Source organism: Bombus flavifrons, chromosome 8 (assembly GCF_040668555.2).
Source record: "Bombus flavifrons isolate JBK064 chromosome 8, iyBomFlav1_principal, whole genome shotgun sequence".
Taxonomy (NCBI): domain Eukaryota; kingdom Metazoa; phylum Arthropoda; class Insecta; order Hymenoptera; family Apidae; genus Bombus; species Bombus flavifrons.
The window spans coordinates 7,906,561-7,925,280 of NC_138449.1; the positions used below are offsets into that span (position 1 = coordinate 7,906,561).

General features: G+C 34.3%; 1 protein-coding gene across 3 annotated transcripts in view; it reads right to left on the reverse strand.

Moving 5' to 3' along the window:
- The window catches only part of LOC138182490 (uncharacterized), a 77,058-nt gene that overhangs the window by 26,833 nt on the left and 31,505 nt on the right, over positions 1–18,720 (reverse strand). The window contains exon 3 of one of the 3 annotated variants that reach the window (XM_069118398.1): positions 13,485–13,565. The exons of the other annotated variants lie outside the window; for them this stretch is intronic. Within the exon in view, the coding sequence (XP_068974499.1) occupies positions 13,485–13,530 (46 nt within the window). The 5' untranslated portion in view covers positions 13,531–13,565. The remainder of the gene's footprint in view (positions 1–13,484; positions 13,566–18,720) is intronic. 3 annotated transcript variants of the gene reach the window in all.

Consider the following 18,720-nt stretch of genomic DNA (forward strand, 5'->3'; position numbering starts at 1 on the left):
GATACGTAAACTATGTAGAATAAGGAAGAGCATTGGAAAAATGTTAAAAAGTGTATGATTTACACTACCGTTACTTAATATTTATCGATGGGGGCTTATATAATTTATTTTTCTTTCATCGATTAATTAATGCATTAAAATCTAATTTATTAAATGCATCCTCGCTCGTAGACTTCATTTGTCGATTAAATCGATTTGTATTAAAGTTGGGCGAAAATAAGCTAATTTGTCTTGCGTAACTTAATTAGATGATAGTCTACCAGCGGTCTTGTTTCCGTTTTATCTTTTCATCGCGCGACGTATACCTTGTTTCGAACAACGCGCACAGCGCAAATTAATGCACTTTCACAGCGTTCACGGTGTGAGCTTTCTGCGTGAAGTAGAAAGTCCGTAATCACTCGAAACAATCGCGAGATTGTGTGCCATCAGATACGGCGATATTTGACAAACGAGCTGCCAAAATTAACGGTAAAACAAGCATCGATCGATGCTGGTAATCAATTTCGAATCGGATCAGAGCTGTTGAAAGTCTCCAAAAAGACCTCCACTAGATATAAACGTCTATTACATTCCTGAAATAACGATAAGATCGCGCAATTCGTGTTAAAGTAGTTGCCCGTATAGATTGGATTTTAGAGAATGCGTTAAGTATCGGCTATCGGATATCTTAAAAGTACCGTAATATTTTTCTACAGCTGTTTGATCATAAATCAGTTGCAATAGTTATGCAAGGTGGTGTATTAGAGTTATCTTATCTGCTATCTGGAAAATAGAAAAGAAAGGTACGAGTTAAAATTGTCATTAATGCTAATGATTACGTTTTAATTCCTCCATACTTGGAGTATCGAATGCTAGCAAAATATTTTAACTTTTATTAAATAGAAATATGTACGTATTGTCTGTATAGTACGTATAAAATTAAGCAATAATAAATTTTATTAAGTGGGAACTATTTAAGACGAGATTGCGAATAAAATGGTATATTATTTCTAGAAAAATAATCGTAGATTAAATAATTTGAAATTGCTGGAATGGGAAAAAATGCTGTATCCAATATAGTTTCAGAGATTTCACAGTTCTGTTTTAAGCCTAAGAAAGTTTCAGTGAAGAACAAAACTTATATATTCCGATACATGTGCGTCTCAAAAAAGTATCTTAAAAAGACTTGGTGAAAGCGAACGAAAAATGATCTGATTACCCTGTGAAAGAGACCGATCGTGGCGAACACTTTCCTTTACATCGTTGTATAAGTATATGCATATGCGTCTCGTTCTCAATTATACGTTAGCAGCGTGAAAGAGCCTTTCTTCCTAGGGGGCAGCAAATAACGAACCCGATTTTAATCGGTCCTTATTAGCACATCTTTCCGGGTCTCCTAACTTCTGTCTTCAGTTTGATCGTTTTAGAAGATATATCCGTCACCTATGAACCGTGAATTTTCCTCGTTCCGCCTTATTGTGTGTCCATTTTTAATACCCACGGGTTTCCTGTTTTCTCGAACTATGATTATCTACCGCCCAATATACATTGCAACAGGCATCGATGATAAATCTACAGTAACTCACGAAAGTATCTCTTTCGTATATAAGATATGTATGTATATATTGCGTGTTTAAAAAATTTGTTTTAAGATTATATATATTGGTTATATTGGTAAAATTTGAAAGCAATATGAAAATGTTTCGAAAAGTCACAAGATATTTACCGCAAACGTATATTTATGTGAATAGTCACCTTAAACGTACATAATAAATGTATATAACGTAAAAATTAAATTTTTACTCTTTAAATATCGAGGCTTTCTAATATAATGGATAATTGACTGTAATGTATTTTTGCAATAAATATTTTCTAACTTTTTCTATGTTCACTTTCGGATTTGTTTCAGACTTTACCAATACAATTATGATTATCATATTTCATCGCAGTATTAATACAATTTTTAAACGTTCTGTATAACACACATACCTAATAGATTAGACAGATTAAAGACTTCTCTAAGTGTGCAAAAATGTGTAAATACCTTCTTGAGAACACTGTATATGTACATCGATCGAGATCACGTGTTTAACGAGAACCGCATAAAATTTCGTTTTTCTCTTGTATAACGCAGCAAAAAATCGAGATCAGTGACTTTCACGATGAATGAGCGCCGGTCACCGAGCTAACATTGGATGGGACGTAAGAAATTCTCCAGGGTCCACGACCTGGACGAGTTGCCCGTGCATCTTTCATGGCCAAGGTGACCAGTGTCGTGGTTAGTTGGCTGATCGATTCTCTTCGTTACAGAGCAAGCTGCGTGCTCGTTTATGACAGCAATAAAATATCCGAGTCACTTTCACGCATCGATTCGGTAAATGTGAGTCCTCGAGAGTGTCGATGCGCTGAAATACAGCCTCGTTCAAAGTCGCGAGGAAAGATGCCATAGAAACCGGCAAAGTACTTCCCGTTTCGTATAAACTTTCCTACACCATTTTCGCCCAGATTCTTGCCAATCGTTTAACAACTTCCTTGAAATCGCCGCGATCGAAATATGTGGCCGCTTAACTGCAGCTCGATACGGCGAAAACTAAGTACGTTCAACGTGTTTCGCTAACACGATAATAACTGTAATAAATTAGAAATTAGCGTTCCGAGGAAAAGATGTAACGAAATTAATGAGTCTGTAAGAAATACGAGTCGACTCGGAGGTAAGGTTAATAGGAAATATTGGAACGAAAGAATGGAAGAAACAATCGTTTGAAATAGTAACTCTTAATCAGGATTGAGCATTATCGAAATAAATTTTTATTCGGATAGTTATTCAACCAAAATGTTTATTTTATTTGTAGCTTTCTTTGTTAATGAATCTTAAGTAACATTATTTAAATAATAATGTATTTGAAAAGTAAATTCCTTTAATATTAGGTAATTGTTTTAATTACATACGAATGTATTATATCCATTATATATATTATAAATTATCTATATTATATTATATATGTTATAAATGTATATCTATGATACACGAAATTTATACCCTAAAATTCTAATGCAAAGATTTAAAAATATTTCTTTTAGTACGTCTTAATTTTCGCACTACTTGGTGTAATTAAATGTTCCAGTATGCAATTGTTTCTAAAGTGAATATTTTATACGAATATTCGCAAACAGCTTTATTTTCAAATAAATTTACCTGTTACTTTATTTCGTATAATTATTTGACCTTTTTATCTACCATTTTCGTACCAAAGAAAAAGTGCCCAACCCTGTTCTTGACCACAGCCGTTTCACGATTCAATCGATCTTGGCACTGACATCATCTACCGGCATCAAACGACTCACAATTGCAAGCAGTTTTCCATCAACGATCTTCAACTTCAACTGTCCTGAATAAGAAGGATGCTCGCGGATGAATAATTCTCCGACCAGAAGAACGAAAAATGTACAACTTCGCTCGAGGCTTGGAGAAAGTGGTCGGTTCGAGTTCGTGGTTCTCTCGGAGCTCATCCAAGTCGTTCGTAACTGGTAATCGAAGAACCGCGACTGTACACATACGTGGCACGGATTCATCATCGGCCCTCGTTTCGTCCCTCGACTTCTGTCCGCGATGATCTATGATCGAGCGTTCGCGAATCGCAACCAGGATGGATACGCGCTCGTATATGAATATTCATCGCTCATTCCGCTGGATAAATTGCGATGCGCTGATCGCCGAGGGTCGCAAACCTGTTAATTGCGGACCAATGACTTTGAATATTGATACGCATCGCCGCGTCGTGCTGGAATTATTTCACCTATGATTGGAATGTAGATATGTTTGCTGTTGTTGTGTTTCCGAAAATCGTACTCGGCTTTGGCGATCGTTACAATTGTCAAAGTAAATATGAAGTTATTATTGCTATGACGTACAGCGGTCTGTGTACGTTGAAATATTTTTAAATATTTTTACTAATATAAATATTTGTGCATTGCGGTTAATCTATACTTAGTAGTTACTAAACAAATATTTGAATATTTTTAATGACGAATGTTTGACGTTTATCGATAAATATCCTTTTATATCTCATTGACTCTTTCTACACAAAAAGGGAGAATAATACAATATTTATTGCTTTTCTTAATCTTTGCAATGAGTTGCTCAAATAGATTTTCTTCAAAGGCAAAAAATTATACATTTCAATCTAGAATTGTATTGTATAGTAAAACTGTATGATAAAATGTATACATAATTACAATATGTGACAAAATAATGCTGTTATAATTCATTCAGGACTCGTTCACAAGATAATTCAATTTACTTTAAAATATACGTACTGAATGTTTAAGATACACACAAACCAACTGATCAATCAGCAGATTAATTTGAGTTTTAGTCTAAATACTTTGACGTAAGTTAATCTAACTAAATCTCAAAAGAATTAATGACAGCGTAATTGAAATCGCTATCGATTGACATGCTGATGTAGCTTTGAACCAAAGAGTGAGATGTTGATCTTTCTTATTCCACCGGATTTAGATAATCTAGATCTAGATCTAGATCTGCAATCAAGTGTACCAACCATCGTATTAAAATGTTTTGCTCCTTAATAGGATATACGCTTATCAAGCGAAAAATTTCGTCGCAATACTTCCTATCAAATAACAAATACAATACAATTCAAAATATACGAACACTTGCTCTTTTCTGATAGAATGTAATTTGGTAAGAAAACGACAGAAAATTATAATTGAGAGATAAAAAAGCTCAGAACGATTTTATTCTTTATTAGAACTATCGTAGAATTTTATGATATAATTTGCAAGTCCCACGTGTTTTTCTGTTTACAATCCATAGGCGTATCATTACTCGTTATACAACGGTTATATATCTTTTTCTAAAATCATTGGAAAATATTTCCAAGCATGCAAATTGCATTACTCATGAGAAATATGAAACGTAACACAGGAATTGAAATTTGCTATTGCGCTTTCATAGACACGCTTAACTTCCCGCTCTACTTTCTCTTATTACAATAGAACCTTTAGGTTCTTTATACCTTCCTAATTTCCGAGACAGATTGGTATTTGCTACAGCCATCAATCGTAGTTATGTATTTCACAATGATCGGTTCTACGTAAGTCTTTTTCTTCTCTATCGATTTCCGGAACGACACTTTTATTAATTCCTTTATAGTATCCACAAATCACGTTATTCTCGGCACGGAACTTTTCCAATGAAGGTTTCTTCCTTTCCCTATTAACGTGTCTCTCGTGCCACAAAAGTGATATCTCGCATACTGACCGCTACAAATCACGTGTCCTAACGTAGCAACCAGCTAAAGAATGTTTCCCATTTCAGCTGGACGTTACGATTGCATAGACGAGTACGCGGATATTACTAGCAGAGAAAGGACGCGTTAGCTTCTGTCACTTACCTTACTTGTTTCTACAGGAAAACTCAATGAGCTATAAAGAGATTAATCACTTACGGAAACGTCACTGATCTATCTGACATGAAAATTATTTAGCAAACTGAATCTATAATGCATAATTCTGTCAAAGTTATTACATAGAAGATAGATCCGTGTTTTGACAAACGTCCACTAACCTTGACAGAACACTGAATAAGGTACTATTACAAACTAAACAAGTTACATACTACAAAATATGATATCACAGATATGGTAGATCTGTTCTGTTGACGACAAACAATTTATAGATCCGTTATTTTTGTTTTACTCTAAGAAATTATAGGGGAAAGGAGAAATACTAATAACAAGGCTGAATATCCTTTTTCCTTGCAAAAGGTATTTTCCCCTTAAGAATGAAACGAAGAGAATATCGATTTAACGCTTTTTAGTATGTATTGCTATCCACATTAGAAGAGATCGATTGCACAAAACTATACTGTAGATGTATGGAGGAAAACGAACACGAAGTATTGTCCAATAGAAAATTAATTTAAATTATGCTACAGCTCAATTGCGATTACTCATTATCACGTTTCAACGCAACGATGATCATGAAATTGAATCCACTATTGTAAGTTCGACCCTAATTGGATTTCAACGGATCGTGAACATTGCCATCGATCAAAAGCTATCGAAATCTTTAGTCCTACAACGTTCACTCTACTACTCTTCGATAATAAGGTAATATATGACTTTTATAAATGATAATGATATTTCCCATCCATACCACGTTGTCTTATATAGGTACCTTTATTCAGGTCGAAACATGATTACGCATACTTGTTTCTTTCATCATATTGCTCTAATTCTGATTAACTATTTCTGACATATTTAAACGATATATATAAATATTATTTTTGCAGGCATTTTTAGCAAGCAATAGGCAAATATTAATGGCATATATATTAAGGATCGATAGTATATTATAATTTTTTAAACATTTAAAAACGCCACTGAGATGTACAAATTACTTTACAAATAATTATATAGATAGTTCATACGTATACAAAATAATCCTTTCCTGGAGAAGTGAAATACAGTAAGCTGATAAGCGACAGGTGGTAAACAGATGATAAATTACTATTGCAGAATACAGCATCCGAAACAGTTAGGCGACTTCTCCGTTTCGGTGTTGTCCGAACGTGTCGTTCGGAAAGGTGAGCAATACTAGACAAAGTAGCCGTTACAAATAACGCGTCCTTATTTACTTGGTTTGACCAGCGGGAGAATGTCTCACCTGCCATTTTCGTCGGCCGATCGAACGGTCTGGTCGAGCTCGCGAACGTGCATCTGATCCTGACATAAGCCGTGCAAGGAGGTCGGCGAAAGAGACACTAGCGGCGACGTTACTTCACCAGATCAGATCGCTTAAAAGGTGCGAGATATGAGGAACTCGCTTTACCCGGCATCCGTAGAAACCTCGGCGTCCGCCAGTCTTTCCTACCCCCTTTACCAGTTCCTTTTTCTCCTTTTTCTTCCTATAGCTCGCGACAGAAGCGTCTACACAACCTGCTTTAGCCATGTTTCCTACCGCCTTATCTATTTGCATGCGAGACAAGCAGCAAAGATTTAAAACAGAAATAAACAGCGAAGCAGAACCTCTCTTATATACATACATACATATACATAGCTATATCCAATATATGTTCCAAGTTTTTTAATATTATTTAGTATTAACTTTTATCAAACATGTTTGTAATATTAGTTGAGTCCAATGATTGCTTATTTGGTTTGTGATTTTTATTTTTATCATTTAGAATAAGTAGATCATAAATTTGCATAAGTTTCTTTAGCAAACGTTGGATATTGTTCATTGTCATCCAAAAATAATCTAGTAAGAGAGAATGCAAATGTAGGACTATGAATTGTTGAAAACTATAATCAGAAAAATGGAAAAACATAAGCTGGAAAATGTAATTTTCATTTTACATAGCTACTACTATACTTTCAAACTGAGAAACTACACTCGAAACAGATTTAACCCAAAATTTACGTAGAATGTTGCTGATAGCATATCCTAGGAAATGAGAAAGTAAGAAGAAAAAGTCGAATAACGAGAAGTGAAACCTTGGATAATTGGTTAAATAATCCGAAAATTATCTGTAACGTTGTGGAAATCAAAATTTCACGCGATTAACGCCGAAGTTAGTCATGCTCGCGCGAGGCGGAGAAAGGACAGAAGCGCGCACCTACTGAGAATTAGCCTGAGAGCGATTTCGTGGACGTTGTGAGTGATTTTGCAAAAGTGCAGACGCTGAAACGTGCGTCGAATGAATGTCGCACGAGCGCACCCACGATTGGCACATGTTAAGCTCGTTAGTCTGGCATTCGGTTGCCTCTCGGAATTGCTCCTAGTGGCAATTACGAGGTGTTGTGTCTTTCGAAAGTATGCACAATTAGGGAATCGGTGGAACAAAGGCAAAGAGGCATCAAGATCTCGAAAATTTCTATTATTTAAATAAGTGCTCACTTTTGCTCAATTAATTCCTGAACGCTGTAACAAGTTCACTATTGGAATCTTTCTTAACCTATATGTTGCTTCTGTGTATCATTGATCAACCTAATGAAAGGAGGTCGTTAGTCTAATTAAACGTTTGATTAATGAATTGTCAATTTTAAGTATTGAGTGAAGTACATCTATGTAAAAGGCAATAGAACGAAACTTAATTATTTATTCCGCACAGTGTATTGGTAACTGTATTAGAAGCGATTATGACAAACTTGGCGTTCAGTAATGAAAACATTTCCAGTAAAATTGCTCAGCCTAAACATAGACATGTTTCGTGTGAAAAACTACGATTATTACGACAATAAAGATCATCGAGAAAGGCTTGTTATTAGAAAATTCTTCGCTGGCTGCGTTCGTTCTCCTTTTATGATCAAAACGAACCTCTACAGAGAAAACCGGAAAAGCGAAAGGAACCATTGCAACGGTCTGAAAGTATTTCTGGCATTTAATTAAGAATCATTTTGCAAATAGCTTGTTAAGGAAGACGTATTATTGGGACGTTCTTCGCCGTTTACGTTGAATTACTTTTTATGATCCAGAAAAATTCCAGTAACGTACAACGTACAAAGATCACAAGGGAAAACGTAATGAGTACATTTCTGTTGACTCTTTGGTTCAATATAAATTTCTGATTAAAAAGGAATGAAGACCAGACAAGAAGAGCATAATAAGTACGTTTCTTGTGGATCTTTTAATACGGATATCACTTTATTAAATAGGAGAACTTTAATATAACATAATTGGAAATATATAACATAATTTTTAAATATAGTTAATAACTAAATCACAGGACAGTTTAGTTGACAACACGCTGAATTTTAAAACTGATTTGTGAAAGGAAAAACAATATTTCAGCGTGCCACAGCCTTCTAACCTTCGTATGTTTTAATACAAAATTTTCATCAGAATACAGAACAATACAAAAAGCTATCAAAGCAACATGCGAGCACAGGCTACTACTGATCTCTTCAAGTGGTACAAACTGATAGTTATTCATGTTTTCCTGTTCCATACATGGAAATACTCTCTCGTTACACCTACAATCTAGTTTTCAAACGATTTACTTGTATGGCAGGTACTATTCTACACCACGCTCGTTATATTACATTATAGTTATATTACATGTGTAATTTCAATAACACGTTATTTATTGCACACCAAAGATTAATATCTACATATGAATCAAGGTAAGTATTGCAAGATAGAAACGTTAGATGGTTATACAGTGGACCAAATGACTTGATCGCCTCTATTACCGTACGCACTTGTTACGCATAATTATATTAAATTGCTGGATTGTGGTAGGTGAAGTAAAGAAAATTCGATGAACGTAAGTATACAGTAAGATATACGTAAGTATACGTAGTGCATTCTATAAAATGTAGTGCTACAAAATAAAGTGTGACTCTCTATAAAAAAAAATGAATAAAAATGAAGAATACAATTTTTTTAAATAAGGCTTTGTTTTCAAGATAGTCGATTTAATAAGTTTATCAATTATACCTGCATTTAATTTCTAAGTAATAAATTAGAGAGCTTTGCTGTGTATTTTCTTCTGATCTTCCTTGTGTTTATGAGTGTAGTTCATTAACAATGCAATTTCCTACCTGTTGTTCAGCTAGTTTCTAATAGATATTAATATGTATGGATTTATTCATTTTAATTTATCCATCTCGAAGTCAAGTACATGAGTACTTGATATATTTAAAAATCGATTTTTACGAAAACGAAATGTTACTTTACAAAAATTTGTTCCTTATTTTCGATTTATTTTACTCTGGATGATTAATCTTGCTCAATAATAATACACATTATGGAACACGTGCGTATTACGGTTGACATTGGATAAACCGGAAATTTCATTAGTTTTTATTACACTTGCTTTAGGTTCATACAGCTCATTACACGCGATAGTAAAATCGAAATATTCTTTTGTGGAAAAGTGCAGACATTATGCAAATTCGAAGAATAAGAAATTGAACTATTTTCATAATAACACGCTTGTAACGATTGCTTCCATATGAATAAAAAATACAATATCTGAACTGGTATTGTGATATTCTCAAATGTGTTAATTATTAATTATGATTAATTATATTTATTAATTATAACAATTATTATATTTAATAAATTCAATTTTGCATAACAACAACTATACCATAGTATTCTCAAATAATGAAATTGTTACATAAACGCTACGTTATTTAAAATAATAGTACTTGAAAATTTTATATACACTGAATATATGAATTATTACGTTCTGAATAATGTTATCATTATTTGTCAAACATATGAAATTTTTATAGAAAAGATGATAACTTTCCGATCTCGTCTCTCTAATACATCATCTAGATTGTATACTATCAATTCATGCTCATGCATATATCATGCAGCTCAAGATTTTCAATTATCCATGCAATTGTAAACATCATCGATTAGTTACGGAACATGAACCAGATTCCAATATAGTAGCCTTGCTCCATATGTCTTCTCGTTTACTTTCTGTCCTTCCTATTTTACATGTTCGCGCGTCCACTAGGCGACATCTAATTACACGATCAGTAATTTACCTTCCGCTTAAATCAGTCATTGGAAAAATCTAAATTACTCGATCGTCTAACGATCGTATCAACTCCTTTTACTGTGAAACGTGCGACATATAACAGAAACGTAACTACATTTTTAGCGATTTATTAGCGAACGTTACGGAAGGCACTATAAAAACAAATTAAATATTAATACAAGAGAAATTTAAAGAAAGAAGAGAAGTAAAGCTTTGTACAATTCGTACTTCGAATAAAATTATAGAAATCCCTAAATTGAATAAAATTATCCACAAGTTAAAAATCGTATTCCACGCAGCCAATACTTTGCAAAATATTTTCGAATTTTTGGTTTTTAATGCGCAGAAACATGCACCACATTCGCAACACGTTTTTCAACAACGTTAGTATCGCGACTTGCTTTGCAATTTCGTTAACGTTCATTCGAATGCATCTGAAGGTACACTTTCTAACTTAAACATTGACTACATTTTGCAATACAACGTACTGTTTATCATGCTTCAACAGCACGTTAAGGATTCACGTATGTAGCTTGATGAACGTTTATCGTTTTATTTAAATCTCTCGATTTCTCCTTACACAAATATCGTTATTGTGATATGTTTTCTGCAAACATGCGTCGAGAACGCAATGAACAAGATACTTGCCATAATTCAAAGTAGAGAAAGAAATATAGGTCGTGTAATATCCACACATTTAGATGCAGAAAAAAGTTGCATGCTTTTAATTTGATCGTTTTCGTATTTTCGTGCACATGACGTTTTTCATTAATATCTATATTAATTAATTTGTTACTAATTGCAACAATTAATTGAATCGCTAATAATTAAATTAATCAAGATATTTATCACAGTTTCACTGAACCGAGAAATTCAAGAAACAGTAATAGAAAATTCACTGAAAGGCAGTTTCCATTAATATTCATGTCAATGAACTTGTTATAAAGAAATATCGTAGCGCAATAAATATCAGATTGATCAAGACATCTATTACAATACCAATATAACAAAACACAAAGGAAGCACATGTTGGAAACAATTTAATCGAAAGCCAGTTTCCACTAATCCATTAATTAAACCGTGATCGTTGCGCTCAAGTATCGCAACGCGATACGAGTCGACGAATAACGGCATAGATCGAGATCAACGTCCGAGCTTTACAGTTTTTACAGAACACGGGCCGATAGCTTCGCGCGAGCGTCATACTCTGATTAGCTCGTCGACTTCTCTTTACGTTATCCAACGAGCCGAGCACTCGTAAAGCACAAATTCACGTGTAAGCACGGATGCACGTGTATTATCCCGCGGATGAGTCCGTAAACAGCCACCAGTTGCTCGGATCACAAGCAATATTATAAGACCGACATATAACATGTAAAAAGAGCGCGATGTGCGTGTGCACGCGCTTAATTGCATTAAACCAAATTGAAATGGAATTCTGGAGTAGATAGTCGCATGTAACGCGCTTCGTTGCTGTTGGTAATCGGTCAGAAATTGCGTAAACATTTTTCAAACGATTCACTCGACTGCTCGCCTCGAGCGCGCGATTCGACGAGGATCACGCTCGAAATCCGTATTACGCATTCACCGACTGTCCAATTAATAGCGATAGGATCAAGTTCAATATGTATTTATAAGTTCGAATCAAATATATCTCAGAATCAGATTTGTTTCATGGGATTGGAATATTATTCGTAAAATGTAACGATTCGTTCATTAATGTTAATTAATAACCAAATAATATTTTCGTTGTCGGTAATGGTTACAGATAACCAAATGTATTTTTGCTGCTAGTAACGATTATAATTAATCGAAAGCATTTCTGTTATTAATAATGATCATTGCTAACCAAAAAAGATTCCATTACTGATCATGCTTACAGATAATCAAAAAATATTTTCTTCGCCAATAATGGTTATCAGTAATTGAAAAAGAATTTCATCGTCGATAATGGTTATTCGTAAAGAAAAAAAAATATTTTCGTAGTAAATAATCATTGACAACTAATTTTCGTCTTCGATAATGATTACCAGTAAATAAAAAAATCTTAATCTATAGGGGATATTCCTGGCCAAAATCATTTAAACCAAGATTTAAATTTTAATATACGATATAACGATAAGATATAAAAATCTTCTTTACAAAATGCTTATGCAGGATTCGAATCTAGTTACAACGCATTTAAATCCATTACTATCAATTACCTTCCTCCACGCGCGATATCGACGCATTTTCGAATCCTACCGTCCACTTTTAACGTCAAAAGGATTTCACGACACGCGTTAAAGCGCATTATCACTGTCTGTCAAAGTTCCAACCATACGTAATGATTACGAACGAACATTTAAACTCAGAAGTATGTCTCGAAAGTAGCTACGACTATTCTCGTTTCTGCACGCTTGTCGGAGCTTTAAAGAACAAACGCGACAGCTACGAAGTGCCGTGTAATTCATAGTCCGCGTAGACACAAGAATAAGGTCATAAAAGTCTTTACAGTAGCTATTTAGAAATCGGGGACCATCGCTCATTTGTTGCAAAGATCTTTTTCTTCGCTGACATCGTATATATTGTGTGTCAAATGTTTATCGATGGTTCTTAATTCGGCGAGAGGATTGAGTAATATAAATTTCTTAAGAGAAAAGGAGACACATTGCACACTAATGATGTTAATAAACTTTCCTATCTTGGATGCGTTGTTAACTAATTTCTCAGTTGTAATTAACAACTGTATTACAAAAGACAGGCTTTCTCAGCCTTTAGTTATAAAAATGTCAAATATGATCGTCGTTAACAAATGATTAATTGTACTTAGCAGATACAGAAATCTAAATTATTTTTCTATAAAACAGCAGCCTTTAAGATTCGGGATAATTACCTAATTATTATCGTAGATAATTACCTTGAAATATCTACCTATGAAACTAAATATATCCAACTAAAAGTACCCATAACTTACATGATGTTTATTAATAAAATTTACCTTCCTTTAGCCAGCCACACACATCTGAACTTCGAAATATGTACATCCATCTTTAGCTGAGTATATATTGTACACTCTTACCTGTAACAAACAGCAAAATATTCCTTTATAAATTTGAAAATTAATACAACGGTACAAAATCAATGTAATATAATATAAAAGAATGAATAGATGCAAATTTAAGAAAGAAAAAAAATATAAGAAAGTAAAATTTGTTTAACATTTGGAGGACTATGGTCTTGAAATTTATAGAAACAGTCAGGTAACGACTTCCTTTTTGAACTTTCAGCCGCGATAAGAAAAAACTTAATTCAACGAAAAAGGCTGTATTGGTTAATCGAAGACACTAATCGAGGAGGAATGTTTCCTTACGTAGTTAACTCGGAGCCGAAAGGATATTTTGACCCGATTCCTTTTAAACTGTTCTCATAAACCATCGACTTGGCTGTCGGCGCGAAACTCGGGCCCCTTTTCCGACTGGCAGGGCCCACGGAGACGGACAGGTGGTTCTATTATACCCCACGCGTTCCACCGGTTCGTTTCACCGTGCAGATTTGTCGAACCGGCCAACCACGATTTGCATATACAAGTAGCAATGTCGGAGTGGAACGTTTCCACGGTCGTTACCACGAAACACGGCAAACCTGCGATCGATAGCGTGGCTCAGGGCGCTGTAGTTTTTTAAAACGGCTGCCTGACTATAAGAAAGTCATCGAGTATCGTGCAGGTTAATATCATCTGACGCTTAACTATTAGAGTTACTATATTTATACATGTGGTACAGCCATGAGCCAAATACGCTGGCTCAAAAAAATATTCGAGAACTTGTAGAAAACTTTTATGAATATATTATATATGAAAGATCTTATAATTTGATCAGCATTATTATCAGATACGACTATCACGATTATAATGGTAAAGTTCGAAACAAATTTGAAAATATATGCAGGGATTGTAAAATATTTGGTACGAGCATATATTTTGCAAAGTTTACAAAAGTGTGATAAAAATTACGATTTTTTTTTTAGTCAAACAACCGTTGTTAAAGAAATGTTATAGCCAGAAATTGTATGCAACTCGGCTGCAGTGGGCAGCAACACTCTTCCGCGCCACGAAACCAACTTATCGGAACAGATCGTGACGGTGTTCGTGACGGTGTTCGTGTCGCAATGTTGCTGGGTGGCGTGCACTGATCGCCTTCGTTGCAAACATAATTTTACCACGCTCAGCATCGAATTGTAGTCTACGCGTTGTATGTAATCAATGAGTTCGGTTGCTTCTACTTTGAGCATCGGTAGTTTATTCGTTCTTTTAGTTAGAAGAGATCTCGATTCCTCGATTTGGATTGAATTTAAGATTTGGGACGTTCTTTGATGTTAAAAACGTGTGCGATAAATATGTGTATAAAGAAAATTACTGGTATAAGTTTAAGAATGGATGAAATTTATTTAGGAGAATGAAAAGAAATAGAAAGTTGGGATTTTTCGACGGAAATAATTTTCTTCATTTTTTGTTTAAGACTCCTATAAAAATCCTTATTTATGCAAAGACCAAAGGATTAACTAATTGCTCAGTCTGGCTCTTGAATTATTTACATTTCTATGGAGTAACAAAATGAAATATAATTTGTCTGTTTCTAATCTAATCTAATGAACCGTCTGAATTTATGCATTTATATAACACAATAGTGACACTTGAATTATAAATAAATTTAGGATGATAGCGTTCGCTGTTCTGTTAAAGGTTATCTGTTAGGAAACAATGTGGCACTTACTGGTTTGCGTAACGCTTCTGTAACTAAGAACACTGCGAAGGTTTATTTAGTTGCTAAACAATTATTTAGAATAACGGGGCCACCCACGAGTGCAACTCAGCATGTATCCTATGCAACGTTAATGCAATAATCGTGTAGAGAACGTAGTTACGAGCGCATCGAAGAGTAGTGATCATCCATCCGCCTCTAACGATCTGAATAAATCTAACAAGTTCGTTAATTGCATCATTGTATTTGCGTTCTACAATTAAATTTTAATAGTTATTTGGATAGCAATAAGTCTTAAGGAAAGATTATTGATTTCAATACTGTACAGTTTATAGGATTTTTAATTAATACTAGAATTGCCAATTTGTAATATGCTACACATATGTACGTAATCATAATTATAATTCTAAACGTAATTGTATAATGTAAGGAAATAGATATTATGATAGATGATTAGGTTTCTATTTTAATAAAAATCAACTGTATGTTTGTAATAATTATAGTTTTCAGGAAAAATAACTTTTATGAATTTTATAATCTTAACTAGTATTAAATCTGGTATTAAACGTATAGGCAATACGGAAAAATGCAGAAATATCCAAAGTAAAGTATTTTAATTATTGTTTACAGGATGAAACAAGTCTGTGTTTAGCTTGCATGTTTTTATTTGCGTTTATAAATTCAACAAAGAATAAGCTATAAAATATTTATGATCTTTTAACAAAGAAAACGAATCCCAGAATTCTTAAGTTTATAGTTAGGCATCGACAATCGTTAATCCTAATTGCCATTATTTCTATTAATAATTGAGAAAACTCATTATCTGAATGCACATTTACTTTCCGTAGTATAACAACTAACAAAGACGAATCAAATAAAAAGACGATTATTTACGCAAAGAAGTATCTTTAATACCATTTATAGTTCGTTGCAATACCGAGCATAAACCCAAAATTATACTTCTATAAATCTTTACGATCGGCAAAGCTGCAATCAGCAGTGCACTAAGTATAAAACTAAACGAAGTCGTAAAGAAGCATCGTGTCATTCTCCTCTTTTCCTTCGTTCAACAGCTCGCTGTCTTGAACACTGAGAGATCGTATCGCAAAATCTGATTCAACGGAAATAATGAAATAAAATACGTCGTCGCATGCATCTTTAATTACGAAACGTTGTGTATGCACACGACCTCCGTATGAACAGGCATCGATAGCGATCCGGAGGACTTTACCTCCTGTTTATTGCACGTCGCGTTACCAGTACGGCAGGTCATGGTTGCCACTTGAGACAATAATAATTCAGCTTGCGTTCGACTATACTTCATTATTCGGCAAATAGACATCACTAGGTGTATACCTACTAGTTACATAGTAGATGGGAACAGAATCTTTATTAGTAGAAAGTATCCGAAGAACCGGATTCTCCAACGATTTAATTGCGGAAACGTTCTGCGTTATTCGTACGGGAAAATTTCTTTATCGACGCATCGTTGCGTATCTTCCTTACTCGGTTGTTTCTCCACTATTCTCTGTGATTTCCTTTCCTATCGTACGTTTACCACTGCTTAATACTTTGTTCTCTACTGTCCTTTCTAATTTGAATTTTACCATTATTTTACCATTATCGTATGGGCTCAGATAAGGATGGGTTGGTTAGAGTTCATTTTCATTGAATAAATATTAATAACATAATTAAAGAAAATGTTCACAGAATTAGATGAAATGCACCATCACTTTCAATCTCATAGAATACGCCTTTCACTAACTTTCTTTTTACCATTTTGCAGTATACTTCATTAAATATGTTAAAAAGCGAAAATGCCTAAGTGCAGTGACTTGTAAAGTTTTATGTATTAAAACATTCAGTGCGGCACACAGAATCGAAGTCGGGTCCCTGGTGGCGGAAATCAATTTTTCTATAACGTGTATCCATTTATCCAAGCGTCATCCGCAAGAAAATGCAAAATTCCGACAACGCGTACGTTTACTTCTTCTATATGTCACAATATTCAGAAATTAAAACGTTTAAAATAAAGAGTTCTTACTATGTATCTAAGCGTAGACACTGGTTGTTAAAAGTCACATATTGTATCACGAATAATTTAGTTCCTCTAAACGTGGATCAGAATCTATTCTATTTGTTGTCCTTTTCGTAAAATGAATAGATCTAACACGTGAGCATAAAAGCTGTAACGTGCGCACTATCGTGCTACACGTAAGCTCAGGTTGGATGTTCCGCTGGTTTCTCGGTAATCGAGCCGCAACGCGAGTAGCTTATCGCATGCAAAACTAGTTTTCAGCGCGTACGAAACGATGCGACGTCGTGCCTTTCGTAATTTATTGATCATCGATGCACGTATAGTGGCCTGAGCATGGATCGTTGCCAATAGGCGATAGAAGCTCGTTTGAGACTGATGCAGCTTAATTATATCTCGATTTCGATACGAACTAAACTTGTTCAAGATTGATATTAATTAGACGCGAGCGCAGAGCTCGCATGCTCAAGGTATCGTAATTATGGCATCACAAGTTTCAACGAACGGCATCAGACATGACGTAATCTTATCGTGAAAAATTATGTCGGTCGTAAGATCAAAAAGGATGCGCGTTAACATTTGCATAATTTTATGATTCTACTCAAAGGTGTATTCGTGGAACGTGTGATACGTAGAAACAGTCTCTATACATTAATTAACGTTATCGACAATTCTGTGACTACCAAAAGACATTAATCGATGGGTATGCATGCTCGTAAAATAAATTTCACTACGAGCACTGTGTTTCGGTCGATTATTCGATAATCTGGGAAAGAACTATCGTCGTTCATCCGTGAGACATAAAAAAAACTCTTCCTGTTCCCTAAAAGAATCGCTTTCTAATGACGAAATCTTGTAAATTTTGATGTGTACAATTCTTCATGCTAGTGACTACACAACTAGAATCGCCTACATTTAGTATCTTAAGAATATTTCATTCTAAATATTTCTGTCATGTATCCTCTTAATCCTCTTTAGTATTCAACTGAGACCAAGATTTGTTCGAATATTTCATAATTTTATAGAAATCTATAGTAAAGACACAACAAATTTTTTAACGAGCCAATATATAAAAGCAATGTATAATTAGGAATCATATAAAATAAAAATGTATTTTTATCAAAAATTAATTACTAGTTACAATACGCGATGAACCTTTCAAACGTTTTGTAAATCCCAAAATATAGTTTTCGTAACAATTTTGCGGTCGTATCTGCTTCATTTCGCAATCGTTGCGAATTACTAAGTTTTGTATACGGCTGACGCAGAATCGCAATACGATTAAACACTAAGATTTTCCGATTGCTTCCTTACATGATGACATTCATCCGTTCGCGAATTGGCAGAAAAACACGGCGAATTGGACAACGCTTTTTCGATTTCAACAGATTATTATTAGCGAGGAAGAATCGCTTGGTAATGATGCTGGTAATTATATT